The sequence below is a fragment of the Truncatella angustata genome (genome assembly GCF_020726525.1).
Source record: "Truncatella angustata strain MPI-SDFR-AT-0073 chromosome Unknown BKA67scaffold_5, whole genome shotgun sequence".
In the NCBI taxonomy this organism is placed as follows: domain Eukaryota; kingdom Fungi; phylum Ascomycota; class Sordariomycetes; order Amphisphaeriales; family Sporocadaceae; genus Truncatella; species Truncatella angustata.
Genome location: NW_025763385.1, coordinates 502,107 through 521,061, shown reverse-complemented (window position 1 = coordinate 521,061; position 18,955 = coordinate 502,107). Strand labels below are relative to the sequence as shown.

The 18,955-nt window shown below is 47.6% G+C and overlaps 7 protein-coding genes across 7 annotated transcripts; 4 read left to right on the top strand and 3 right to left on the bottom strand.

Annotated features, from left to right (window-relative positions):
- Positions 1-920: 920 nt before the first annotated feature.
- Positions 921-1,304, top strand: BKA67DRAFT_567095 (uncharacterized protein). The gene has a single exon (XM_046102958.1). It carries the CDS (start codon positions 935-937, stop codon positions 1,277-1,279), a length of 345 nt encoding a protein of 114 aa, XP_045956922.1. The 5' UTR covers positions 921-934; the 3' UTR covers positions 1,280-1,304.
- A 943-nt stretch (positions 1,305-2,247) lies between these two features.
- Positions 2,248-3,572, top strand: BKA67DRAFT_567092 (uncharacterized protein). Its single transcript, XM_046102957.1, has 3 exons — positions 2,248-2,592; positions 2,816-3,107; positions 3,183-3,572. Exons 1-3 carry the CDS (start codon positions 2,325-2,327, stop codon positions 3,469-3,471), a joined length of 849 nt encoding a protein of 282 aa, XP_045956921.1. The 5' UTR covers positions 2,248-2,324; the 3' UTR covers positions 3,472-3,572.
- Positions 3,573-4,878: 1,306 nt separating this feature from the next.
- On the bottom strand, positions 4,879-5,550 carry BKA67DRAFT_536374 (uncharacterized protein; the record flags this gene model as incomplete). Its single annotated transcript, XM_046100141.1, has 1 exon — positions 4,879-5,550. The coding sequence occupies one exon, from the start codon at positions 5,548-5,550 to the stop codon at positions 4,879-4,881; it is 672 nt and encodes a 223-aa protein (XP_045956920.1).
- A 790-nt stretch (positions 5,551-6,340) lies between these two features.
- On the bottom strand, positions 6,341-7,967 carry BKA67DRAFT_677731 (uncharacterized protein; the record flags this gene model as incomplete). Its single annotated transcript, XM_046108835.1, has 4 exons — positions 6,341-6,906; positions 6,987-7,108; positions 7,307-7,374; positions 7,925-7,967. 4 exons carry the CDS (start codon positions 7,965-7,967, stop codon positions 6,612-6,614), a joined length of 528 nt encoding a protein of 175 aa, XP_045956919.1. The 3' UTR covers positions 6,341-6,611.
- A 1,118-nt stretch (positions 7,968-9,085) lies between these two features.
- BKA67DRAFT_659335 (uncharacterized protein) lies at positions 9,086-9,662 on the top strand (the record flags this gene model as incomplete). Its single annotated transcript, XM_046107422.1, has 2 exons — positions 9,086-9,330; positions 9,401-9,662. The coding sequence occupies 2 exons, from the start codon at positions 9,086-9,088 to the stop codon at positions 9,660-9,662; spliced, it is 507 nt and encodes a 168-aa protein (XP_045956918.1).
- Positions 9,663-10,806: 1,144 nt separating this feature from the next.
- On the bottom strand, positions 10,807-11,979 carry BKA67DRAFT_295725 (uncharacterized protein). Its single transcript, XM_046096046.1, has 3 exons — positions 11,735-11,979; positions 11,482-11,659; positions 10,807-11,413 (listed from the first exon to the last, which is right to left on the bottom strand). Exons 1-3 carry the CDS (start codon positions 11,772-11,774, stop codon positions 10,963-10,965), a joined length of 669 nt encoding a protein of 222 aa, XP_045956917.1. The 5' UTR covers positions 11,775-11,979; the 3' UTR covers positions 10,807-10,962.
- Positions 11,980-14,636: 2,657 nt separating this feature from the next.
- Positions 14,637-17,587, top strand: BKA67DRAFT_519141 (fucose permease; the record flags this gene model as incomplete). The annotated part of the gene is made up of 3 exons (XM_046098071.1): positions 14,637-14,924; positions 14,993-16,796; positions 16,857-17,587. The coding sequence occupies 3 exons, from the start codon at positions 14,637-14,639 to the stop codon at positions 17,585-17,587; spliced, it is 2,823 nt and encodes a 940-aa protein (XP_045956916.1).
- Between the last annotated feature and the right edge of the window lie 1,368 nt (positions 17,588-18,955).

The window sequence follows — 18,955 nt, the reverse complement described above, 5'->3', positions numbered from 1 at the left end:
CTCAACCTTTACAGTGGTTGTGTATACAGACCAATCATCAATTAAATGAAATCAAAATTTTAAGTCATTAAGTTATCTGACTTGCTGAATACTGTAAGATTTCTCTCCAATGAATTTTCTTATGGCCGTAAGCGCTTTGGTACTTTGATTCCGATGCATGCAAGTAAAATACCGAAGTTGCGGGCTGAGCATTTGTTTGCTCCTGCTGCCTGGTTTTCGTGCTGTTTGATTTCATGACGCCCTAATAGACATAAAAAAACACCATGTAGCTGTTGGAAGGAGGCTGGGAGATGAGGTTCCTTGTACCTTGGAAGACATACGACACTGCTGCAAGGAGTCAAGAAATGATTTGTGTTCTTTTGTTATTCTCCAACAAAGTGACATATTAAAACATGAGATATTCACCATGTGTAGCCAGCTTCAACTACACATGCACTACATCATCTTCAGGCGCTATCGAGGAAATACACTACATGAACGGCAGCGATGATCTTGGCACAGCAGCAAGCAGAACAACAGAGTGATGACGGCCACAGTGGAGACTTTGACCACGCACGAACGTTGGCGACCCATGGATGTGCAGTCACTCTCATTCTCAGCACCCTTTCCGTTGTGTCAAGATGTATAGCACGGCGAAATATACGACAGTTGGGCAAGGCGGAAGACTATCTCGTTGTGGCCGGCTACCTAATATCATTGATACCGGTTGTTTGCATATACACAAGTAAGCCAAATGCTCGTGATGAAGCCCAATGGCACTAAATACCAACGCCAGTGGTAAATGACAGTCTGCTCGCCAATGGCGGTAGTATTGATGCGGATACTCTTTCCCAAGTTTTCAAGGTACGCTTCTCCTGATACATAGCGCGCTGCTGGTCCAGTATTAAATCATTCGCAGCTTGATTTCGTACTTCAACAAGCCTTTCATCCTGCCATGGCGTGCGTTAAGATTTCCGTTCTTGTATGGTATATGGGCCTCTTCCAGACGCGAGGTTTCAGAGTGTCATCCTGGATATTGATAGTCATCTCCGTTCTTGGGTCTATAGCAGGTTCACTGGAGGGTATCCTGCACTGCCATCCAGCTTCCTACTTCTGGGACAAAACCACTCCCGGGGGCTATTGCGACGACCTGTTTCGTCCTCTGTTGAGCGCCGCCCTGGTGGGTGTAGCCACAAATATCTGCATTTTGCTTCTGCCTACATACGTACTGTCTCAGCTGAAGATCAGTAGGGGAAGAAAGATAGCGGTGACCAGCGTATTTTTGCTCGGTGGAGTGTAAGCCTCTTCACCACTCCCGGCCTTCTTTTCCTTTCTTTCTTTCTTTCTTTCTTTCTTTCTTTCTCTTTCTCTTTCTCTTTCTATATCTCTCCTTTTCCTTCAGTGCTACACATCTACTAACAACGTTTTCTTCCAGTGCATGCATAATAGGCGGTATCCGCATCGGCTTCATCTACAAGTTCCGCGACGCGCCGGATGACCAACCATATACTGCGGGTTTTGCTGGGTCCTGGCTGATCTTCGAAATGCATGCGGCCATCATGAGTGCCGACCTTCCATGCCTAGCTCCTCTATTTCCGTGTCTAAGAAACCAAGCAAACGGGGTCGATGAACGTAGTCCTTGGAGAACGAGGACGTGTCCGAACGGTACTGTCGGATATCATAATGCTAGTATAAGGCGTCAGCTGAGTGCTGACTCGGTTGACAGGCTGATTGAAGATCTTGAGATGGGCAGCATGAACACGAACACGTCGAAAAATAGCATGGTGTCAAGTGTCTCGATATGAACATCCCGTCATCCATCATGGCCAGTTGTGCAGGATATGACAAAAGCCTTGAAAGATCTTGATGCTGTCTGGTTGTAGAAGTTTGGGGCACAAATACTAAATACTTCAGACTGAATAGAGACGCTACTTATGCTTTTTGAAATTTTTCCTTATTACCTGCTACCTCGATAACTCATGCCATCAATTATGATCTATGCCGAAGTGAGATGATACTGTAGTTGTAAATCTCATATAGTCAGCGATGTTCGCTTGCTGCTAATTGACTGCCCTGTTGCATGATTTTTGGTATTTTCAAAAATTCATCAGCTTATGCATATTTAAACTTTTGCGTGATGGTAATAGTGTCATTCATTTGGATTTGATGTATGCTTGGTGCAGCGAGTGTCGAGGTTGCCCTGAATACGGCAAGCACGGCACCTCACGCTCCACCTGATAACGTCATTGAAGCCCAAACCCCCCTACAAATAAGACTGAGCTTTGATGCGATTAAAAATGACTGGATATTTTTGTCGTCAATTGGCAAGTAGAACGATATCGTGAATGAAAAAGTTGCAACTTTTCACTTACACGGGACGCGCGTTATGTCCGGCGGAAGCATACAGCCGAACAATTGCCGAAGGAGGGAATCCGAAACCAAAAGGAAAGGCTATCAGACGAGGCGAGGGCGTTCTCCCGCCGCTATCTCTCCTCACGACCAGAAGGTCCTACAACGGCCGACACATTCGGTCAACCTTAGTCGAGTGCAGCCCTGGCTGCGAAGGCTTTCTCTTCGAGGTTGCTATCATGAGCGATCGCACGCCATTGCTCGGTAAGTTGATGCCGTTCTCAACGCGGCGTCTCTTGGGCTGCTCGGATGCACCGCTCTGGCACCTTTTAGCGGGTGGGCCAACGCTTATCTGTCGGCCCCCTTCCCCATCATCAATCTCCAGATGAACCCCATACAGAGATCTATAAACAACAACATCCTTTACGTCGCTGTCCAGTCGTTTTTGCCCATGTAGGGGGAAAACCAGCTAACGTGCACTTATTAGTGCAATTTCCACACAGTGGACACCTAGGACTGAGCAGATACCGCCGGGCTCGGCGGGCCGCCCAAAAGGCGCTCTCATCCAAGGCGAAGCACTGGTTTATCTTGGCGCTCATTATCCTCGACATCGCTGGTATCTTGACAGACATCTTCATTGCTCTTATCACCTGCGAGCTGGGCAGAGAAGGAGAACCTTGGGTGAGGCCAACACGAGATGGATTGACATCGCTCTCCCTGGTCTTGAGTTGTTTTTTTCTGGTCGAGTTAATTCTGTCGTTGTGGGCAGTTGGACCTAGGTAAGTTCCTCTATGCGTAACAGGCAATATGCCGTTTGGAGACTAGAAATGTGAAACTGATACCAGCTATGACAGAACTTATCTATCAAGCAAGGTCACTTGCTTTGATGCGTTCGTCATTGTGGTCGGTTTCGTGATTGATATCGTAGAGCATGGAGATGTCGTTGAGGAGATCGCTTCTCTGGTTGTGATTCTGCGTTTGTGGAGGTTCGTCAAGATCGTGGACGAGTTCACACTTGAGGCTTCGGAGCAGTGGGATGAGGTTCGGGAGCGACTCGAGGCGCTGGAGAAAGAGAACTCGGAACTGAAGGAGGAGCTGCGTAGATACAAGCAAGCGAGTGATGGTGGGGAGGCTTCGGTATAATCGCATAGCACTTTGGCGTTTCTGGTAATCGGTGGGGTGGCCTTAATCGTAATATTTGCATTCGTCTCAGCTATGGTTAAATTACGTTGTGATCCAACAGATTCACCTTCTCTCTATGCAGTGGCACGATCGATCACATAGTTGTAGTGTTCTATGGCTCATGTAAGGCTCAACCACTGGTATAGTAAGGGCTCCTTGGGTCGACTGTAAGTGATAGAATTTTTGCCCAGAATCTAGTGATGTGCTACCGTAATAGGTATACCCCTGATTTCTACGCTACTATAAGTAAGCGTGTGACTTGCTTTCAATCAATGGCATTCTTCGCTTTTTTGTTCATATCAACGTGATGCCATACATCTATTACGCATAAAAGTCATGAATTATCATTACATCGATGATCGCACAACGCAGTACGAGTAGCGAATCTTGTCAATATGCTCCAGTTTCATCGGGATTTCGTTTTCCTCATAATACAATGCCTACCATTTGAGTTCTTGCCGGTGACACTGCCTGGGTAAGCAGGAATGCCATTGTCGCCTTCACCACCTTTAAATACTACTTCACGGGACTAGGTGTACATTGTGGCTATTAGCATGCAAATGATATGCGGCACAATGCTTCTGTCAATAACAGTCGGTAAGAACAAAGTATGAGACAAAGTCAAAACCTCTGAAAAGATGAAGTGATTTAAGCTAGTTTCTCAATTCAAAATTATGGGTTTATATTTAGGATGTTGCGGTTGTTCGCTGATGACTTCGCGGTGGGAGATGCATACAGTAGGATTGAATAACAATTTTACTACGAAATAGCGATTAGATAACACAAAAGGAAGATATTCTGTCAGGAGGATACGTACAATGGAAATTTGTCTGGTTCCCAGATCTCCAACCTCGCCCTCCAAGTGCTCATTCCAGGTGGAAATGTCTTGAAATTTCCTTGACGAGCTTGTCTGAGAAACCATCGATAATTTACATGGGGCGATCAAAGAACTAGAAGGACTATTCCTAAGCTAAAACACAAAGTGTGTTACAGGCATTACCCACACAAGCTTCGGACGAATTGATGTTCGCATCTATTGTGTTTTCACTAGATAAGACTCGCTTTTTTCCCCCATAAATCTCCTGGAGAGAGTTTATGTAATTATACGTACAAGGTTCCTATAATTTGGTTGCATTATAGCTTAAATCTTTGAGCAAATATGTAATGAAGTCAAACCCATAGCCTTTTGCGATATCAAACGCAGGTTGCCCTTTCGGGTAATGAATCGTGGAACCTTTCGCTCCAACTAAGCAATATACGGATGGTCGGTAAGCGTAGCCCGCTCATGTAATGGCAATGGTCAGAATGACACGTCAACTGCAATGAAGTCCAGACTAAAGAATCCAATGGATCAAATGTTTGTGTATTCTATAAAAGAAATTCCATGGCGATACTGTCATGATTTTGGGGAGCTTGGTGCAGAACTGGCCACCCCTCGAAGTTTCGTGCATTAACGTTAGCATGTGGTTTAGAAGTTCTACCAGAACCTTGTGATTCTTCTAACCGTGGCTTTTCAAGAGATTGCTTCTCGTGTGACGGCAATGTATTAAATTTATTGGGCGACTGATATTTCTTGATCTTCTTTGATATTTGTAGCCAGAATTCGCATCTATTAGGACTGCTGGCAGAATCAAAGCTAGAAACACTGGTTGATCTCTTGAGACCTCTCTTCAACATATCTAGCCCCGGCTCAAAGTCAAATAAGTCACTGCCAGAGAAAGACTGCACAACAAGCACGTCCTGAGAAGTTCGCATATTCACTCGAGTGCGTATTTCCACTAATGCATCCATGTCCCGAATATTTATATAGTCGAGGCAGGTCGTGATGATTGAGAGATGGCCATCCGCGACAGTATGACTGGCAGAAAGCCCGCCTTCAGGATCAAGCATCATGAATCCGTTGTAGTGCAAGAAAAAGTCCCTTACAGACTCATGAATGACTTGAACTAATCTTGTCCCGCCGTGCTCAAGATCAAGCGACTCGGCTCCTGCATGCACAGACATGGCTTCTGAAGCACAATCTTGAAACTCAGGAGCCATGCTCGTTACTTTTACTAGACCCTTTGAGAGGTCTATTAGCCGCTTCACCAGCCTGTCGCAATCACCAATGACGTCTTTGTTGTTGAATGAATCGATGGAGGACAAGCGCTGGCCACTCAGGGGCACAAGCAGTACATTTTGCAGGAAAGGCTCGATATCCCGCCATTCATATCAACGTAATGCATTAGTTGCTAGAACTGCCCAACGGAACAAGCGTAATGTCATTGTTTTCCCGGCCCGCTCTATATCCTCCAGCAGTTGGATATATAACTCTGCCAATTCTTCTGAAACTGTCACTAGCTTCTATATCAGACGGCGGAGGGTTTGTCCTCTATCATGTGCTCTGATCAAATCGCCCAAGACTAGAACAACCCAAAAAAACGTTCCGGAGACTTTTGTGAGCAGCGTATCTCGGAAGAATTGCCATTTGGCTTCTTCGCAACTCTTTCGAATAGATAGCTTTCGGTCAATATATGTGGCAATATCTTGGCCATTGTGATGCTCGACATTGATTTCTGCACAATTACTGATGCCAGTGTATGGGTTTGCTCGACTTGCCAGGCATACGCTCAGCTGATTGCTGGCACTGTAACCAGACAGATACATACCTCGCCATAATTCAGCTTAAGCCACTAAGCCGTCAAAATCGCTTCAGGGGCGGAGGGGAATAAGTTTATTGGCATGCTTGCCAGCCAATAATGACTTCAGTACGCTCGCAATTACGCAGGCTCCGTACAGAGGGGGAGTGTTTTTGTTGAGAGGACAACAAATGGTTATTTGCAGATCTTAGGTCGCTTTTCATATGCTCCAGACAGTACGGTAAAGCTGGTATAGTATAGACCTAGAAAGGCTCAAAAGGCAATGCCCCAACTTTGTTCCCTTTGCATTAAAGAAAAAAACAGCTAACCAGTGGTCCGGCGTCTGCTGCTCTCGGAGACTACGAAGATATACTTCCTTGATAAGTACAGATTTACCTTCTCTGGGCTTTGCCTTGAGCCAAAAGGAGTCCTTAGTAGCGATGCTATGATCCGCCATGGAGCCAGTCCACGCAAGTCTGGTATTTATTCATAACCCAGATCCTGGCTACTCTTGAACCGGCACATGTCCATGTGATTGGCTTGTATGGTTTCGGCGCGCTCGCGAGGATCTCCAATTAGGGATGAGTAATCAGGAACGACTTTGCTGCCTAATACACCAAGGCTGATACCGATTAACCTCAGACTTTCTCGAAGGTTTTTGACCTGGAAGTTATGTTTGTTCCATAAGTCTGAAAAAGAATCCTGTGCCCGCTCAAGATCTGCAGTCCTAAGTCTAAGTGTATCGAGAATGGCTGAATTGGTTCCCATTCGCATAGCACTAAGCAAGATTCTTTCAGACTATCCCAAAGAGGCCATATCAGGATTGCCCCGATGTGATGTTCCCTGAATATGACCGACCTAGTAGAACCAACGATGGAGTACGCATCACCACTCGAGCCTGATGACTTTGCGAGCATCTCCTTCACAATTATTCCGCCCGAATTGTTAGCGATGAAGTTCTTGGTTTCGTCCTCGGTCGCCTGCCAGCGCAAATAGCAGATCTTTGCTGTGTTAGTACACTCCGTTCTCATTCACTGCCCCGGTCACGTGCTTGGTGATTTTGGTATCATACCCAAACACCACGATGCGAGCCTTGGAAATCTTTCTAGAAGGAAGTCTCTGGGCCAGAAAAAGGTGGTAGTCTGTGCAACGTATGTCTGATCCTTATCTCTACCCACTCCTGCAAGCCAGACGGCTTCCGAAATATCCTCCTCGTCAGGCCAAACTACGGCGAAGTAATCATGAGCTTTCATAAATTTTATTATTATTATTCTTTTTTTGCATTTGGGTGAAATACCGTTTGAGATGTGCCTTTTCTTGATTGCCTGCGACAAGCCCATGTGTTATATGGGTGGCCTTGTAATCCATGGACGATGAGAATGCTTGCAGCCAATCAGCAAACCCCCGCGTATACAGTGCTTGATCCTAACTCACTCCACGATCGCTTCACTGACATCATGCTCGTAAACAATTGTAATACCAATGCCGCGGACTGCGTGACGTGACATCCTGTATCGTGTAAACTACGGGAGGATGCCGTGGGGATTTCTTGATTTTAGGACATGAGATCGATAAATTGGACTTGCGTATAAATCCACTGTGAGATTCACTGGCCTTCGGTGAAGTTGACCTTGTCCTGACATTCAGGGTTGAATTAGTCCGATTAGACGCCAGCGGTAGAGTGGTAGTGCTACGTATATGTGTATCATTCATTACCTGCTTGCCGCACAGACTTTGAGGTTTTAGTATAGAAGAAGAAAACGATGTTGGCAGGAAACCTATACAATGCCGCATACCAGGAGACGAGATAGGCCAGAGTAACAAGAAAGTGACAGCCATGTCTGCTCTCGCGAACTATAATCATCGAACGTATTGGTTCGGTCCATATTGCAAGGGCCTTAGTGGACTTGATGGGAGAATGAGCTGCCAGTTTTAAAGGTCGATATAGCAGGTTTCGTGGCAGCTTCTCCTTGAGAAGCATCAAATTCAGGAAGGATCGTTTTCTTTCCCGAGATTCCTTTTATTTCTTTCCTCCTCTTATCTATTTCTTGCTTTCAGTATGCAACGAGTTCTGTACGTGTACTTGACCTGTACACAATTCATGTCCACATGGATTAGAATTGCGCCAACGTAAAGGAGTCTGTACACCAAATGCATTGCTGCTGTGCTTTACATCATGCCGGTGGAGGTGCGAGAGAGCACTCCTGAGCACCAACAAAAATTGGGAACGATTATGGCCTCGGATTCCGGAGCTTGTCCTGCCTGCCCTTGCAAGCGCATAATTAGTGCGAGATAGCAGAGTGGAGCCAGAAACTTGGGTCCGGCTCCAGCCAATTTCTAAAGCGAAGTTGACCAATTAGCACCAGGGAGCCCCTACAAAAAAGAACAACACCAAAATTAAACCCTGCGCAGCTCACCTCCAAACCCACAACATCGACCATCTCATCTGCTCGTACAGATTATTTGCTTCACGACTCCATGTGGAGGCTTCATACAACTGTGTTGCTCATTGATAGGTCATGGAAACATGACACGCATCGGAATCTCCAGTCTGCCCTAGGGATTCCGCCAATCTTCGAGAAGGCCGCCGCGGACGACCGTTGCCCGAGAACTTGCTTCTGCATGGCCGGGTGGCTTCACCCGCCTTACGACGCTAGCCAAGCATCGGAATAGACTCGAGCTTATGAGCTAGGTTATTATCAGTGTCACCCTTCAAGATGTTGTTTTGTTGCACTTAAAGCGGACCAAGCAACGGGTGAATTGGCCTTGACCTTGATCCGTAAACCTTCGTGGTCCGGTCGCTGGTCGTGTTTTTCTTACTTGCCCGGATCTCCTCTTGGATAATACATTCGCTCTGTTGCTCTCACTTGACTTCAATTCGTACAATAACATCAAATCTCTTATCCGCTATTTACTTGCTATAATTGCAACCTCCCATTTCAACTCTGTACATCGCAATGAAATCCACCATCTTCGCCGTCGCGGCTTTCGCGGCTGCCGTCTCGGCCCAGACATCCTCTGTCTGCCTTGCCCAGCCCATTCTTGAGCAATGCTTAGTGACTACCCAGTATTACTTGGAACTTTGCACCTCGACCGATTATGCCTGTCTCTGTGAAAAGTACACATCTATCTTGACATGCTTCGACAACTGCCCTAACGACTCGAGAGAGTCCGGCGCCAGCCAACAGAAGCAGCTTAACTGGTAAGTCCCCTCCGATTATTGGTAACTTTGGTTCCGGAGGAATTGACAACGACTTTTCTTTTTCTTCTAGCATGAACGCATCTGTCTACTCCTCCCTGTCTGCCACGACCACCAGCACATCTCCTGGCACTTCTGCGGTAGCTGCCACCACCACCACTACGGGCACCTCCACGTCTACCCGCGCCTCCACTACTAGCACAAGTGGACCTACTGGAACCAGCACGTCCACCTCCTCTGCCTCCACGTCCAGCCAGTCCAATGCTGCCGGTGAGCATGCTATCGGCGGTTCGGGCATGTTCGCCGCCATTGCTGCTGTGGCCGCTCTACTGTAAACCTTCATTATTCCTCGCAATACAGACAAAAGGCATCTCATGTGGGACAAACATTGAGCAGCTAGGATATAACTTGATGGATCAGAGGATGAAGCTAGCCAGATATGAGATGGGTTCGTAAATAATAATTAATTTTGAACTTGAATTCCTTGTGTCTCACTTGGTCCCATGCCTCTTGGATATTTTGTCTGTGTAGGTGCACAGCCATTTCAGGCATGGAAGTGCCCTCCATGCCACTGTGCTCACAATTTAAATTTCTGGATAGTGCTTTGCTAGCTAAACGCGTGTACACAACCTGTACATGGAAATCGGAAACCCACGACGTTTGCGGCGATGGCCGCAGACACGCAGCTGGTAGAATACGGGGCCGAGAACGGGGACCTCGCCGCCGCAGTAGCATGCGCAGAGGAAGTGGTATGAGCTCGTGCTGTGGGTATCCACTATTTCTATGCAGATCGAATATGCAAGAAGATATATGTCGTGTTACTTCTGAGATGGACTTCTGAGATGGACGAGAAGGAGGAAAGGTGTGACTGATCCATTGCTTTACAATTTCCGTAGGGAAAGAAAAAGAAGAGAATTGTGGCTGTTTTGATCTAGTCTAGTCAGTGTGATATTTTTCGAGTTCACTCGATATGTTCATCTTTCTTCTAGCAGTATTCATCGTTTGACATGGCCCATGGCCCATACTATCAGGAAGGTCGAACCCACGTGTAATCTCGAGTGGCAGATCTCCTGTTGTGTTACGATAGAGGGCCCGTACAACCTTTGATTCTTTCAATAGGTTCCTCCATCCGACCTCGCGTATTGTTATGGTGAAAGTGGCAATGAACAGGAATGATATTATATTTTGTCCGGAGTCCAATCAGGGAGATATCGGCGGCCTGAAGTTGGCATTTTCAGTGGCCGGTCTTGATTGTGTTACCTCTGCAGTTGAAAGCCAAATAAACCTGAGACCTTTGTATTCCGTTGGACATCAGACTTTGTAGGATTGCTGACCAGGAGTGCTGAGTCAAGACAACACAAAATATTGACGTTGACGTATGGCAAGGTCACAAAGAGAACTGGACGTGATAGGCTTGTGACCTCATACACGAATTTGGTGAGACAAATGCCTTCATTCCCCCAAAAGATTTCTGACTGCGTTTGTTAAATCCAATTTTGATTTGGCGAATAAAAGCATCTACCAACTCCTCGAATAGTCTACAACCGTTGGTGTATCTGAAGCCGTAACATATGTACAATGCCTCCCATGAACAAAAGAGACGATGCGTAATGACTTGAGTCGATCTGATTCCCTCTACTTCCTGTACCACATCCGTGTAATCTTGGTGTTCCTCATCTTGCGCTGCAGCTGGAAGATACCGTACATCAGAGCCTCACTTGTGGGCGGGCAACCGGGGACGTAGATGTCGACGGGCACGATTCTGTCGCAGCCACGGACAACACTGTAGCTGTAGTGGTAGTAACCTCCTCCGTTGGCGCAGCTACCCATGGAAATGACCCACCGGGGCTCGGGCATCTGATCGTAAACCTGGCGAAGGGCCGGGGCCATCTTGTTGGTGAGGGTTCCGGCGACAATCATCACATCGGACTGACGGGGCGAGGCACGGAAAATGATTCCGAGTCTGTCTTGATCGTATCGCGGTGTCGACAAGTGCATCATCTCGACGGCACAGCAGGCGAGACCGAAAGTCATGGGCCACAAGGAGGACTGGCGTGCCCAGTTGGCGACCTGATCCAGAGTCGTCCTATAGTCAATCGAGTCAGCTCGCATCCCCCCCTCTGGGATTCGTGTCATGATGTGGCGAGCGCATACAATGCATATTGAATAGCACCCTTTGTGCCTTCCTGGCTGGGCAGGGGAACCTCCTTGCGCTCACGGGGCAGTATGCTCGTCGAGCCGTGAGACGCTACAGCGGGTGTAGCATCCTTCTTGGTTGTGGTCGAGATGGCGGCAACGGATCGCAGGGGGACGAATTGGGTGGTCGGCTTGGCTATAACCACAGCTAGTCAGCTACGAGTTCTTGGTGTTCGGCATCAAGGGGTAGCTTGAGGCTGGCGCGACATACCTCTAAGAGCCAGCGAGGTGACTCGTCTTGATGCCAGCATCTTGTCTGCCGATATCAAGGCTATTTGAAGATAATAAAACCTCCAAGGGTGTAAGAGTGGAGAGTGGTCTGTCGTCGGGGGGGCGATTGACAGCTCTTAACAGCCCACGCGAACGGGATTCAATTGCGTTGACGTTGATGATGAGCTTCTTTTCGTCGCCTCTCGCTAATCAGATAATGCGGGGCTCCCATTGGCTGGTGTGAGCCCGAGGGATTTTCCGGGCCCCGCAACGAGACGTTTGAATTGACCAGCCAGATCTGAGGCGAAAACAATCATGTTAACTCCGAGTGTCCAAACTGTCTTGTGCTCTATAGCCATGTATCATTGGATAATCAATCCATCAATGGGCTACCTTGATAAATCATTGAGCCTGACTGCAAGATTTCTTATTTTTTTTTTCTTTCTAATTTTTACTTTATTTTAATATAACCAAATCTCCCGACGTGTGGAACGTGCACACGAATTTCGAACATGAACCGCTCGTTGTCCAGAATATTCTCTGTCGTGGTGTTGGTTTCCAGACTAACATCCGAACAATAGCTCCGTGAAACCAACATGAGATGTGCATCACCTCTCATCGCCTATTGTCGTTCGACGCACACGTCGGCTGCAGATTGAGCGGCGTCTTGCTTTATTTTACCATGCACACTATACTTGTTTTAATATCATACCACGGTTATTCTTCTCCGCAAACACACAATCCCTTGGGCGATTAGTCTTGCCAAACCTGCTGCGTTAGTTTCGCAAGGAGCCATTAGCGCACATCCGGATCCGTAGACCTTCCCTTATTATTCAGCTTCAATGATCGTTCCGCTTGGGTGCCAAGTATTTTTGTCCGTTGCCGCCATCTCATCGACTACACAGTACTTGGCACAGGTGATGTGAGTCTCTACTTTAGACTTCGCCTAGTGACCACAAGCGCCTTTGCCGGTAGATTGCAGCCTGGTGTTCTTTGGACTAGTCTAACACAGTACTGGTGGTTGACTGGCTAGAAATAACTGCAAGTCAGTGGTTTAACCAAACAATGCCTGCACTGTGAGGTTGTCCCTCATGACGTTCGTTCATCGGCATTCCGCTTTTCTGCGTCGGCCACGTACCGAAGGAGGTCGGCTACTGGAATCATTGCAAAGCGAGTGCCGAGCGCTTTCCGGGGTTTGAGCAACGTGCGTGTCTGCGTGCTTGTCAGCCTGTCGACTGTGAACCCTGGCTTGAATTCAAGGCTACCTGCAAGTGTCTCGGCATTTCAGTTCGCATGGCATGGCCATCGAAGAGAAGCTACCGAATCGATAATCTCACCTACATTGGCGTTCCTCCGCGGTCCACGCCCAGGAACAGAACGTAGGGATTGTTGTTGCCGGTCTATGTACGACGGGAACTTTAACGGTGGCAGCTACCATAGCTGCAGATGTGCCTACACCATGTAAGACTACACAATAGAGAGATTTCGCCAAACCAAGCCCCGAAGCGACCTCGCCCGCGGATCATGACTCGATATAGACCAATGTTGTACTGTGGTATCTTGGAGGAAAGAAACTGCTCCTATGCATACCAAGGGGAGGATCAACGCTGCGGGGTCTTGGTCCTAATCTCGCCAAGTACTACTGACCCACAGAAATCTCTTGAAATGATGGCTTAACTGGAGAATGAATATTCAGTAAAATGCGCCTTTTGGTCGATCAATACTAAGCCACTACTTGCATGTGTCTTCGAAGCGTTGGAGTTTATTATCGAGTTGGTGTGAAGGGCCTCGATTTCGAGAGGTCCCAGGTCACAATAAGGCCCGACTCCGACTCCACGGCTGAGCCACTTGAACCCCATGTCCAAGTACATATCCGTCACCGTACTAAGTAGAGCAAGCACAAACAGCCCAGCTGAATGGATGCACGAAATCCGGGGTAAACTACATACTTGGTACTACATGCAAAGCTACAAGGATGTGCTCTGTCGCGACGTCACCCATTCGTCCTCGGAATGGATGCGGTTATGTCATTTGCTCACCCTTGGCGAGCCTAGGAATTTGACCACTGGTATTTTTTCCACGCTTTTCTGCGAACCAAAGATTCATAGGCCCAACTGTTCGGCACCGTGGTTCGTGCGAGAATCGTCTCAACGAAGCTGGGGTAATGGCCATGATTTCCCCATGACACTTGCTCTGGCTGTGTGCTCTCAACGTCCCTACCGCTGTCAAGCTTGGCGCCGTCCTTCCTTCTACCTACCAGTACACAACTTTGGATCCCTGCTCGTCCTTGCAAGTTTCATTCTCCAATGACAGGAAACATGCGGGGTAACAATATTTTCAAAAGCTGACTCGCTGGGTCAATGATATGCTTCGAAGATCACTGAGTATTGAATGACATTGCCCGTTTTCAAACTTCTGAGCTTTCGGAAAGAAATCCCTCGTTCTGTACATCACCAAATAGCCCGCCGCGGCCGACCTCATTCATTGCCGCGTAATACCTGGAACTATCTTCATTTCCCCTTGGCTTAGCATTGACAGCTGTCAATACGAGTCAGTCGGGTACAACATTTCCCCGAATTCGTCTTATTTAGACCGTCTGCACGCTACATGGGTCATTGTCGCTAGATCCGCCACACTTTCACCGTCGAGTCTGGGGTTTTTGCTCCTGTCGTTTTGGAGTTGGAAGGCGCTTTCCTGCTCCTTTACTGTCACCGAGCGAGTCAGGGGCACGATATGTCTCGTTATTCTTCACCATCTCGAACTTGTGCCTCAAGTCTATGGAAGTGAGGACGGTTTCCTTTACGACGAAACACAATATTGACGTATTCACAATGGAGTTGCGACGCCAGCGATAAGTTCACTAAAACAGTACTGTCGCTAGGCGCATTCTCGAAACTCACAACATGTCCACCACTGATGCTGGAACGGGCAGCTTTGAAGACCGTGGGCCCAGTGTGTTCGCCGTCACGACTGCAACGCTCGTCCTGGCATCGGTATTCGTAGCCGCAAGGCTATATACCCGGCTAGCCATTGTACGACAAGTCACCTACGATGACTGGTTTATCATATTGGCATGGTTTCTTGCATTTGGTGTCAGCTTCACGATCGATCTAAGTACTAGACGTGGGCTCGGAAGGCATGATAGTGATATCGGTGCGGATAACTGGAACGCACTGAGGCGCTGTGAATATGTTTTCTCGGTCTTATACGTAAGCAGCCTTCCCTTGGCATTGCTTATGGTGTCTAATCACTCTGATAGAATCCTGCTCTCATGGCTACGAAGACTTCTATTTTGGTTTTCTACCTACGCTTGTCCAGAAACACCCAGCAAGTTCTTCGCATAGCGTCCTGGGCCACACTTGTGGTTGTCAACGTTGCTGGGACAGTGCTTACTCTGCTCAACATCTTCCAGTGCCGTCCTATACAAGCAGCCTTCGACAAATACCCATACCAGGCGCAGTGTATCCCGCTTCTTACCGAATTCATATGTTCAGCACCGGTCAACATTGTGACAGACCTCGCCATTCTAGCTCTGCCCATTCCCGTGCTCACACGTATGAGGTTGCCTTTTCGGCAAAAGATAATTCTAGTCTTCACTTTCACTCTTGGTATTTTCGTCACAGTTGTCGATGTCATCAGGATATACTACCTTCAACAAGCAATAACCTATATATCTCCCACGACGTCAAGCAACTCCGAGGCTACCTTCGGCGACCAAGCCGAGTTTGCATTCAATGCATCTTTCTCTTTGATGTGGTCCGCAGTCGAAGTCAACATCGGCATCGCCTGTGCCTGCATACCCACGCTCAAGCCGCTTATTGTGCGCATCCTGCCGGCGATGCTCGTTGATCCCGACGGTACACGAACAATATCGGGTTCCACGGGGAAACAGGCGTCGGATTCTTCGAGGCATTACAGTGATGATGGACCTATAATGCGACCGCTTCAGACAGTACCCGAGGTCCCCTCGCAAGCCTCTGACGATGCGCATACAACCGAATTGCCCGAACCCGAATATAGCGCCATGGAGTTTCTTACGACACCCAATATGACAGGAATAGGCGATCCAGCTTCACCCACGAGACTTGCGCGAACCTCGACAGCCCTGACTGCTGCAACCACCACTACCAGCGGTGGAGGTGAAAACTCGGTGTATTTTGGCTTTGTGAACATGAAGAAGCCCAAGAGCATTACTCGGACGTCAATAAGAGAATCATGGAAGTACTGCACACTGGTTATTATCTTGTTTGTGCTTTGGGGCTTTTCTTACGGGCTTCTGAATACGCTTAATAATGCTATTGCATCTGTGGCCAAAATGAGTACTGCTCAAACGATCGGGCTCACTAGCATGTACTTTGGCGTTGGATACCTCCTCGGACCTCTCATTGTAGGCGAATGGATTTTACGACACGACGAGCATCGGCGAACGAAGAAGCATGACGGCAGTTCGACAGTTGGCGGTTTCAAAGCGACTTTTATCGTCGGACTCTCAATATACGGAATTGGAACAATCATGTTTTGGCCTAGCGCAGTTCTGTCCTCCTTCCCTGGTTTTATGATCTCTAACTTCGTGGTCGGATTCGGTCTTGCGGTTCTGGAAACAGCCGCAAACCCTTTCATTGCATTGTGCGGACCCTTGAACTACGCAGAGATGCGCCTTCTCTTGGCGCAAGCGATACAAGCCGTTGCCACGGTGATCAGTCAGCTTCTCGCGCAAAAAGTCTTCTTTACAGAAATTGAAGGCTATACAGGTATTGAAGGGAGCGCGAATGACTCCACCCTTCTCTTGGACGTGCAGTGGACATATTTGGCAATCACCCTCTTGTGCGCGGCACTCGCACTTTTCTTCTTCTACACTCCTCTCCCAGAAGGTACCGACGCAGAAATCGAAAGATCAACGAGGTATCTCCCAATTGACCCGAAGAAACGAAGCATAGGAGGATTGCAACTCCGAACATGGACTCTTATTTTCGCCGTGCTGGCACAATGGACTTATGTCGCGAGTCAAGAGTGTATGAGCATTTTCTTCAAAGGCCTCCTGACGCCAGTTGCACCTTCTCAAGGTACTACCGCTCAAACAACTGTTAACCTGAGTGCTTCTTCGAATGATGCGACGAATGGAGTCGATACTGATTCCGCTTCGCTCGCTCTCTCCCTGCCCGACTATTCGCTTGTCGCTCATACAGCGTTCGCCTTGTCAAGGTTCTTGGCGGCGTTTTTGGCTTACCTGTCTCCCAAGTATTCCAAAGTTCCTCAACCGCGCACTGTTCTCAACATTTGTGTAGGACTTAGCATACTGTTCACCATTCTGGTAGTCGTACTACGGCCTTCAAATCCAAATCTGCAGGCCATCCCGGTGATTTTGTTCTACTTCTCGGAAGGCCCAATTTGGCCATTAATTTTCACGTTAGGGTTGCGCGGCCAGGGGAGACGTACGAAAAGGGCATCCGCCTACATTACCATGGGGGCTTCTGGTCCGGCATTCTGGCCTTTCGTCATATATGCAATACATCAGCATGGGGCAAGCTATCACATCGGTTTTATCATTTTGGTGGGCCTCCTATTCTTTACGGCACCATTCGCCGTCTTCCTTAGCCTGAATAAGGATGCGCGAACGCTTGTCGATGCGCGGGTTGGAAAGGAAGAACAGCAACGCCTGCAGTCCGGACAACAAGAGCAGATGGATCTGGACGAGATCATCAGTTCGCGGAAACGGACCACCTACGATGGCACGGGAGAGATGAGCGTGATCAGGAAGATGTCTGTCGCCTTCACGAATCCTTTCAAGAATAGAAGTGTTTCTGATCCGTTATCATTCGAACATCGCGAAGACACCAAAGGTGGAGCTGGCTGAGATGAATATTGAAGATAGTCATATTCTTAATCACATCAATCAAAAGATTTTGCTTCTAAAGAATGATCTATCAGTCCTAAATAGTGTTGTGCGCTAATCAACGATTTTACCGAGTGAGAACAGGGCGTCATTGTTGCCAAAAGGTAAGAGACTCCCCAAGTCTTTCGTCAACGGGGGACTTGGACATTCGACGAAATCGATTGCTCTGGTCGCCAATCGTGCTACCGGTCTGGCTGTGGGCAATCGGGCGGTGAAAACCTAGCTGTCAGTGTCCAAGAACACGAGACTACCCCTGGACAGCAGGGCGAGTGGATAATTATACTTTTCGTATGTACATTCTAAAACCACTAATTACGACATAGCAACTCAAAAACTCGATGACTCTAAAAAGGTCTCTGAAATGAAGATCGCGCCTGACTCAGAATATATACCCTGAAATGTGCTTTCCTTTTTATTTTATCTGTTGAGGGTTTGGTGTTGGTCTTTCTCCTTAACGACAACTTTTCGGTATTTCCTTTCGCGATATGAATGTTATGATCCTGCTGGTGGTATTTTCTTCAGCTTCATCCTTGGCAACTAAATATAGCGACACCCTGGTTCCAGTTTCTACTTTTCCATCTTCGCAAAGAATCTCGCAACAGTATGCGTTTCCGTGTCTCGCTCGTCCTTTTTATAGCGAACATTAAATCATTTATCACACCGTGCAGTACTCAGCCATTCTCGGAAACCCCATAATAAACAAGCAGGTATACTACTACCTATCTTCGTTCACTAGGCGATGCGTTTATAAAATCAACTCTCGTGTCAGTTTATTAATATGAATGCCGTTGAAAACACTGAACTTCTATCCAGTTGTTCGAGTTAATACACTTTTCAAAGCCACTCACACATACCTCAGTCGTCAACAAGACGAAGGAAGCTAGAATAAACAACACATCCTTCTTAGGACAGCTCGTCAAGCATCTCGAACCCGAAAGCATGCCTCTTCGTTTCCGAGCATGGCTGCAGCACAAATTACGGCGTGGTGCGGCCACCAAGACCACTACGACAAGCACGAAAGCTGCTCTACTCTGTTACTCTTCAGCTCCGCAATCGCCAGGTAAACTGACGTATTTCAATCCAACCTTCATTAACAAGACACAACCGTGGCCGATTTCGCTCCTCCAGCCTACAGCAAGCAAGCAAGGCGTTCATTTCTCTGTCCTGATCTATCAAATATAGATGAGATTTTAATCCTGCAAACCGTAGACTCTATTATAAGAGACCTTGAAAGTAGTTTAGCTGAGTGCCTCGATCGCACAACCATTACACCGATCACAGCTGCTGTTTGGGAAAACTGCATTGCTGCCGGCAACACCTTATGCAAAG